Source organism: Borostomias antarcticus (assembly GCF_949987555.1).
Source record: "Borostomias antarcticus genome assembly, chromosome: 16".
Classification (NCBI taxonomy): Eukaryota; Metazoa; Chordata; class Actinopteri; order Stomiiformes; family Stomiidae; genus Borostomias; species Borostomias antarcticus.
The window spans coordinates 1083262-1093250 of NC_140249.1; the positions used below are offsets into that span (position 1 = coordinate 1083262).

The 9989-nt window shown below is 45.2% G+C and overlaps 1 protein-coding gene across 1 annotated transcript; it reads left to right on the forward strand.

Annotated features, from left to right (window-relative positions):
• Nucleotides 1–161: 161 nt before the first annotated feature.
• med19a (mediator complex subunit 19a) lies at nt 162–7231 on the forward strand. Its single transcript, XM_084450767.1, has 6 exons — nt 162–501; nt 888–1010; nt 1997–2130; nt 2577–2673; nt 3674–3768; nt 6834–7231. Exons 1-6 carry the CDS (start codon nt 282–284, stop codon nt 6897–6899), a joined length of 735 nt encoding a protein of 244 aa, XP_084306893.1. The 5' UTR covers nt 162–281; the 3' UTR covers nt 6900–7231.
• The last annotated feature ends 2758 nt before the right edge of the window (nt 7232–9989 follow it).

A 9989-nucleotide genomic window follows, 5' to 3' on the forward strand; every position in this document is an offset into this window, starting at 1 on the left:
ACCATAACTAACACAACACACCATAACTAACACAACACACCATAACTAACACAACACACCATAACTAACAAATTACAAATTTCGACCTCCGCTATTAAGTGTACTACGGTAATCCGTCGTAGAAAACACACCACAAAGACGTCGAGAGAACTAGAGAGAAGAGACGCGGTTGTTGTCAGAGGATCGTGATGATACATGTAGATAAGTAAACTAGGCGAGAAATAGCCTGTTAGAAAGTCCCATTTAATCCCTATTTAAATAAATCGCTCGCTGTAGGTAATATGACGGAAATGTATTCAACTCTGTTCGGGCAAAACGAAGCTCAGGGACCTCCGGGCTCGTCGGCTCTGGGGTTCGGACCGGGAAAACCAGCACCCCCTCTGCCGCAGAACCAGCTCCCCATGGCGGCGCAGCTCCCACCGCAGCTCGGGGATGAGGGGCCTGCACTACGGAAGCCGGGAGCCATGAACGAACCATTCTATTTACTGCGAGAATTACCTGGTATGCTGCAATTGCATGATATAACATCCTCATTTGACTGTTTATTTAACTTAATATGATATTTGCTGTAACCGTTCATAAGTAGCCAGCCTTGTTTGGCTTTCTAATATTATATAAGCACTACAGTAGATTAGCCGTAGTGCCCCTGTTAACAGTTAAGATCATTTCTCAACAATGCTTTTGTCGGGTTTGACTTAACACTTTTTGAGTTAAATTATTATTTTTTTTTTTTTTTTTATATATAAAGTGTACAACACAAATATGTAATTGAATTGCTGAATTATTTGCATAGCCTTTTGGGCCCCTTCATTACAAACGACCCTTCCCTTATCATCTCTGGACCGCATTGACACTGACAATCACACTTATTCTCTTGTGCTTTCTAGTCGGGAACGAATTAACAGGCAACACCAACCTGATCACACACTATAACCTGGAACACGCATACAACAAGTTCTGTGGCAAGAAGGTGAAAGAGAAGCTGAGCAACTTCCTCCCAGAGTTACCAGGTGAGAACACAACACACCATAACTAACGCACCATACCTAACACACCACACCATAACTAACACAACACACCATAACTAACACACCACACCACAACTAACACACCACACCACAACTAACACAACACACCATAACTAACACAACACAACACACCATAACTAACACAACACACCATAACTAACACAACACACACCATACCATAACTAACACAACACACCATTACTAACACACCATAACTAACACAACACACCATAACTAACACAACACAACACACCATAACTAACACAACACACCATAACTAACACAACACAACACACCATAACTAACACAACACACCATAACTAACACAACACAACACACCATAACTAACACAACACACCATAACTAACACACCACAACACACACCATACCATAACTAACACAACACACCATAACTAACACAACACACACCATACCATAACTAACACCATAACTAACACAACACCATAACTAACACACCACACCATAACTAACACACCATAACTAACACACCACACCATAACTAACACACCACACCATAACTAACACAACACAACACACCATAACTAACACACCACACCATAACTAACACACCACACCATAACTAACACAACACACCATAACTAACACAACACACCATAACTAACACACCACACCATAACTAACACACCACACCATAACTAACACAACACAACACACCATAACTAACACACCACACCATAACTAACACACCACACCATAACTAACACACCACACCATAACTAACACAACACACCATAACTAACACAACACACCATAACTAACACACCACACCATAACTAACAACACACACCATAACTAACACAACACACCATACCACAACTCCGGTGTGTTTCTTTTTATATTATAAGCACAATTACGAAGCTAAAAAGACCACATTTTACTCTGCAAATCTATCACTTGTTAATTGATCCTTTCTTCTCCCCCCATAGGTATGATTGATTGTCCAGGTACGCAGGACGGCAGCTCGTTGCGGTCCCTGATTGAGAAGCCCCCCGTGTGTGGGAACTCGTTCAGCCCCCTGACCGGAGCCCTCCTCACTGGCTTCAGACTGCACACTGGACCGGTAGAGAACACACACACACACACACACACACACACACACACACACACACACACACACGGTCTGCGTGCACAACGAACACAGATCACCGGTTCATATAGACCGTTTAAAGCTGCAGTATGTAACTTCTGCTCTATGTTACGAGCTAGCTTCAACGGATTGGTTACCCAGAGAAGGGCAGAGAAGGGTGCCCCGTGGGTCTGATTGGATCTCAGCTCGCGCACCGTTTGAACCAGGAGTGTTTTTACCCGTCACCAAGTTCTAATAATAAATAATTATAATTGCTGTAGCAGAGACAAATATCAGTCTACACGTGGATGTGGTTCATACATCCTGTACCTTTATGGTCCTTTATTTACTGACTTTCTCCCCTTCATTTGTGAATTTGTGTGCGTGTTTGTGGGTGTTGGGTTTGACTCAACTCAAATATCTATATATATGTGTTCCAGCTACCGGAGCAGTACAGACTCATGCACATCCAGCCCCCGAAGAAGAAGAGCAAGCACAAGCACAAACACCACCGCCCACAGGACCCCATACCACAGGGTGAGACTCACACACACACACACACACACACACACACACACACACACACACACACCAACGCCCACAGGACCCCATACCACAAGGTGAGACTCACACACACACACACACACACCACCGACCACAGGACCCCTTACCACAAGGTGAGACTCACACACACACACACACACACACACACACACACACACACACACCACCGACCACAGGACCCCATACCACAAGGTGAGACTCACACACACACACACACACACACACACACACACCACCGACCACAGGACCCCATACCACAAGGTGAGACTCACACACACACACACACACACACACACACACACACACACACCACCGACCACAGGACCCCATACCACAAGGTGAGACTCTCACTCACACACACACACACATACGTGCGCACATGCACACAGACACACACACACACACACAGACACACACACGTGCGCACATGCACACAGACACGCACACACGGACGCACGCACCCACTGTCTGCATCAGCCTTCCGTCCACTGAACCTGCTCTGTGTTGAACCTGCTCTGTGTTGAACCTGCTCTGTGTTGAACCTGCTCTGTGTTGAACCTGCTCTGTGTTGAACCTGCTCTGTGTTGAACCTGCTCTGTGTTGAACCTGCTCTGTGTTGAACCTGCTCTGTGCTGAACCTGCTCTGTGTTGAACCTGCTCTGTGTTGAACCTGCTCTGTGTTGAACCTGCTCTGTGTTGAACCTGCTCTGTGTTGAACCTGCTCTGTGTTGAACCTGCTCTGTGTTGAACCTGCTCTGTGTTGAACCTGTTCTGTGTTGAACCTGCTCTGTGTTGAACCTGCTCTGTGTTGAACCTGCTCTGTGTTGAACCTGCTCTGTGTTGAACCTGCTCTGTGTTGAACCTGCTCTGTGTTGAACCTGCTCTGTGTTGAACCTGCTCTGTGTTGAACCTGCTCTGTGTTGAACCTGCTCTGTGTTGAACCTGCTCTGTGTTGTTATTGTGTTGTTCACAGAGACGCCCTCAGACTCTGACCCCAAGAAGAAGAAGAAGAAGAGGGATGACGATCCCGACCGCAAGAAGAAAAAGAAGGACAAGAAGAAGAAGAAGGTAAGGAGTCACTACACTGACGCTCTCTCTCTCTCTCCGTCCGCTCATTACTATGCTCACTCTCTCCATCCCCTCAACACTACGCTCTCTCTCTCTCCATCCCCTCAACACTTTGCTCTCTCTCCATCCCCTCAACACTACGCTGTCTCTCCATCCCCTCAACACTATGCTCTCTCTCTCTCCATCCCCTCAACACTATGCTCTCTCTCCATCCCCTCAACACTATGCTCTCTCTCCATCCCCTCAACACTATGCTCTCTCTCCATCCCCTCAACACTATGCTCTCTCTCTCTCCATCCCCTCAACACTACGCTCTCTCTCTCTCCATCCCCTCAACACTACGCTCTCTCTCTCTCCATCCCCTCAACACTATGCTCTCTCTCTCCATCCCCTCAACACTATGCTCTCTCTCTCCATCCCCTCAACACTATGCTCTCTCTCTCTCTCCATCCCCTCAACACTATGCTCTCTCTCTCTCCATCCCCTCAACACTATGCTCTCTCTCTCCATCCCCTCAACACTACGCTGTCTCTCTCTCTCCATCCCCTCAACACTATGCTCTCTCTCTCCATCCCCTCAACACTATGCTCTCTCTCTCTCTCCATCCCCTCAACACTATGCTCACTCTCTCTCTCCATCCCCTCAACACTATGCTCACTCTCTCTCTCCATCCCCTCAACACTACGCTCTCTCTCTCTCTCTCCATCCCCTCAACACTATGCTCTCTCTCCACCCCCTCAACACTATGCTCTCTCTCTCTCTCCATCCCCTCATCACTATGATGTCTCTCTCCATCCCCTCAACACTATGCTCTCTCTCTCTCCACCCCCTCAACACTATGCTCTCTCTCTCTCCATCTCCTCATCACTATGCTCTCTCTCCATCCCCTCAACACTATGCTCTCTCTCTCTCTCCATCCCCTCAACACTATGCTCTCTCTCCCTCCCCTCAACACTATGCTCTCTCTCTCCATCCCCTCAACACTATGCTCTCTCTCTCTCTCCATCCCCTCAACACTATGCTCTCTCTCCCTCCCCTCAACACTATCCTCTCTCTCTCCATCCCCTCAACAATATGCTCTCTCTCTCCATCCCCTCAACACTATGCTCTCTCTCTCTCCATCCCCTCATCACTATGCTCTCTCTCTCCATCCCCTCAACACTATGCTCTCTCTCTCCACCCCCTCAACACTATGCTCTCTCTCTCTCCATCCCCTCAACACTATGCTCTCTCTCTCCATCCCCTCAACACTATGCTCTCTCTCTCTCCATCCCCTCAACACTATGCTCTCTCTCCATCCCCTCAACACTATGCTCTCTCTCTCCATCCCCTCAACACTATGCTCTCTCTCTCTCCATGCCCTCAACACTATGCTCTCTCTCTCTCCATCCCCTCAACACTATGCTCTCTCTCTCTCCATCCCCTCAACACTATGCTCTCTCTCTCTCCATCCCCTCATCACTACGCTCTCTCTCTCCATCCCCTCAACACCACACTCTCTCTCTCTCCATCCCCTCAACACTATGCTCTCTCTCTCCATCCCCTCAACACTACGCGTCTCTCCATCCCCTCAACACTATGCTCTCTCTCTCCGTCCCCTCAACACTATGCTCTCTCTCTCTCCACCCCCTCAACACTATGCTCTCTCTCTCTCCATCCCCTCAACACTATGCTCTCTCTCTCTCCATCCCCTCAACACTATGCTCTCTCTCTCTCCATCCCCTCAACACTATGCTCTCTCTCTCCATCCCCTCAACACTATGCTCTCTCTCTCTCCATCCCCTCAACACTATGCTCTCTCTCTCTCCATCCCCTCAACACTATGCTCTCTCTCTCTCCTTCCCCTCAACACTATGCTCTCTCTCTCTCCATCCCCTCAACACTATGCTCTCTCTCTCCATCCCCTCAACACTACGCGTCTCTCCATCCCCTCAACACTATGCTCTCTCTCTCCGTCCCCTCAACACTATGCTCTCTCTCTCTCCATCCCCTCAACACTATGCTCTCTCTCTCTCCATCCCCTCAACACTATGCTCTCTCTCTCTCCATCCCCTCAACACTATGCTCTCTCTCTCTCCATCCCCTCAACACTATGCTCTCTCTCTCTCCATCCCCTCAACACTATGCTCTCTCTCTCCGTCCCCTCAACACTATGCTCTCTCTCTCCATCCCCTCAACACTATGCTCTCTCTCTCCGTCCCCTCAACACTATGCTCTCTCTCCATCCCCTCAACACTATGCTCTCTCTCCATCCCCTCAACACTACGCTCTCTCTCTCCATCCCCTCAACACTATGCTCTCTCTCCATCCCCTCAACACTATGCTCTCTCTCTCTCCATCCCCTCATCACTATGCTCTCTCTCTCTCCATCCCCTCAACACTATGCTCTCTCTCTCCATCCCCTCAACACTATGCTCTCTCTCTCTCCATCCCCTCAACACTATGCTCTCTCTCTCTCCATCCCCTCAACACTATGCTCTCTCTCTCCATCCCCTCAACACTATGCTCTCTCTCTCTCCATCCCCTCAACACTATGCTCTCTCTCTCTCCATCCCCTCAACACTATGCTCTCTCTCTCCATCCCCTCAACACTATGCTCTCTCTCTCTCTCCATCCCCTCAACACTATAGCAGTCATACATCCAGCACAGGAACATGGAGGCTCATGATGGTGATTTCAGAGTCTCTCTAGATTCTAGATCTCACTCAGTATTTATTCATCTAACTGACATTACGGATCATATTATAAAGTGTACTTATATTACCCAATTATTATTAGTCGCTTTGGATAAAAGTGTCTGCTAAATAACTGTAATGTAATGTACTTAATATATTCGGGGAACAAGGTATTTTAAATTTAATTAAATAAATAAAAATCAACCTACTAACCCTAGCTCTTACCTTGATCCCAATTTGAACTTTGCCGCATTTGCACCTGACATTTGAATGATGCGAGGGTCTGATCATTATTGGGGCGTATCCATGTTCAGGGTGGTGATCTTGAGCGGAGCGTCCTCTTGGCTTGTGTGTTCTAACACGGGCCTCTGTTCTGTTCTCTCCCCTCAGAACCGCCACAGTCCAGATCACCCAGGCCTGGCCGGCTCCCAGCCAAACAGCAACAGCCTCAGATAGACTCCCGACACAGACCAGTGTGTGTGTGCTTGTGTGTGTGCTTGTGTGTGTGTGAGAAACAAGCTGTTTTAGAAAGCTGTGTCTATGCCTGCGAGAGTACGCAAAGCTATTAACGAGAGATTGCAAATGCGTGTTTGTCTGAGAGATATTAAGCGTGTTTGTCTGAGAGATATAAAGCAGTGTTTGACTTTTACACAGCGTGGCAGATAGGATGCAGGTACTTGAGCTCTGCTGGTGTGTTAAGAGAACGATGTAGAAGACACACTGGAGTGCCACGTTGATGGGAATGAGTGTGCTGTATGCGAGTCTGTCCCTTTTCCAGGTTACTGTCATATTCTATGACCACACATTCTATTCCAATAAACTTTGGTTATTATAATATCTCACTGTGTCTTTCCTACATCCACCACATCCTCATTTAGGAAATATTCTGTGAAAACACTTGAGAACGTTCATCGCATAGCAAAGAGCACTCAGACGATGCTAACATTGTTTATTCATTGAATCAAACATCCATGTTAGCTATTTACTTCATATGGGAAGGAAGAGATACAAACCACAACACACACCAATTCTATAAACAGCATTTAACAAGATGGGTTGGAAGGGGTTAAATATAACACATTGCATAAGTTGCCATTCCCCTGAGGGAAAGTGATGAACACAAGAATAAAATACCCGGAAAGGGTCTTCCACAAATGATCAGTTAAAGAATTTTTTAAAAGAAGGGCGAGTTTTAAAAGAAAAGTAATCAACTGAGAACTGAACACCAGCACCCTGTAGTCAAGTTTAGCTCACCTGAAAATGGAGATCTAGCTTTAGTTGGTTTCTGAAGTTAGCTGGTTAACTCCATCTGTTCTTCGCATGGCTATAATACCTCAACATGGCTTTGGTTTCCAAAGAGAAGTTTGGCAGCTGTGTTTTTTATACATTCAATTAATGGCAGATAGATCAGGCAAAGGCAATTAGTTCATAAGAACTACCATTCTCACAATCTGACTAATGATTCACATCATTGGTAATTGCATAAAGCAGGCATAGCATAGCAGAAACACAACAGATAATTGTAGTGAGCATCTCAGACCCCATGTCATCCTCCAGACAGAGGGAGGCCAGGATAACTCAAATATGTGATTCACTTTCACACTAGGCATTAAAAGGCACAAATTCATTATTGCCATTGATTAAGAACAATCTTATCCTGGTAACCCAGCTGCTTGTATCTGGTACTGGAAGAACAGAGTACTGTTTTTGAGACAAGTGTTGTATTGTCTTTGTTCTTTTTACGTATCTGATGTTTTTCAGTACAATCAAGCCGATCACCAGAATATGTATTTGAATAATCAACAGAAAGTCTTCATCCTATTTACAAAAACCGCCCCAGCGTCAGCCTGAGCTGACCATGGCCGACACAGAAAGAACATTAAGCAGACGATACATATCTAATTACAATGATAATCAAGGCACAACAGAGAATAATACATTGGCTAATAAAATACAGTAAAACGTCCCTTTTTAACACAAACATATGCAGCTAAAAAGTACAAAAATACATTTTGATACATTTTTTCTTACACACACTAGTTAATTCCTGTGCATAAAGCTGTTAAACGTCTTATATAGCAGACATACCGGTAACTTTCAATCAGCCTCAGCCTTGGGCGTCACTTAAAAACTAAAACAGACTTTTTCCTTCACAATCTTGAAATGTGAGAGTTGAACAAACAGAATGTATAGTGTAGTTAAACCTGACCAGATAAAGGACTATTTCATCCACATCTTCTGTATTCACACAGAGACAGATAATGATTGTAGAGGGACAGTTAAAGCGATTAAAGGAGGTAGATATGGCGTCTGTCTCTACAACCCATTAACGCGTGTGTGTGTCCACACTCCACACAGAGACAAGCCTGTATGCATGGTGTGAGATAAACAGAGAAAAATCCAAAAAGAAAGTAGGACATTATATTTGGTGTGTTTCTATAATTAATAGCTTGTTTTAAGTACATTTTACTACTTTTATATCATTTATCTATCATTCCAATATATATAGATATTTAAGGACAGCAGTTTATATCATCTAAAAATCATTCTTTGGTGTCAGCATGGATTGTGTTAAATTACAGAAGTAACAGATTGATAGTCTTTCAAGTACCATAGAAATGATTGGATGATGCACTAGCAGTGTCAGGACGGGGGTGTTGATGTGTGCATGCCTCTGAAGTCCGAGGATTATTCTTTTAAACAAAGATATATTGATTATTCTTAAATACACCTAAATAAATAGAATGCGTCGACAGCGGCAATCGATGACTCAATTCTCCTGAAAGCACAACTACTATCTCACTTCAAGTCATTCAAAAATTGTGGATCATGGTTTGAAATGTATATGGCTTATGTTGGCGACAGGAATCGTCAACAAAATCAGGAACAGCAATGAACTTTAAATATACACTCAGTCACCATTTAGTTACACCTGCTCGATGACGCAAATAGCCTGCTCCTCAAACAGCCAATCATGTGGCTCCAACTCAATATATAAAGTATGTTGACATGGTCAGAAAGGCCATGGATGCTCTAATAACAGCTAGATTCTGTAGGTGTACCTAATTAAGTGACCATTGAGTGTATACTGTATATAGTATATACAAATCTCTCTCTCATATATATGTTATAGGCATTCATATGGAGTTGGTCCCCCTTTCAGCTATAACAGCTTCCACTCTTCTGAGAGGCTTTCTACAAGATTTTGGAGTGTCTGTGGGGATTTCTGCCCATTGATCCAGAACATCCTTGTGAGGTCAGAGACTGATGTTGGACAGTTTGGGGAACCCCCTTTTCTGTTCCAGCATGACTGTGCCCCAGTGCACAAAGCAAGGTCCTAGAGCCATGGTTGGGTGAGGTTGGTGTGGAAGAACTTGACTGGTCCAGACAGAGCCCTGACCTCAACCCCATCAAACATCTTTGGGGTGAACTAGAGCAGAGACTGTGAGCTAGGCTCTCTCGTCCAACATCAGTGTCTGACCTCACAAAGCCTCTTCTGGATGAATGGGCAAAAATTCCCACAGACACTCCAACATCTTGTAGAAA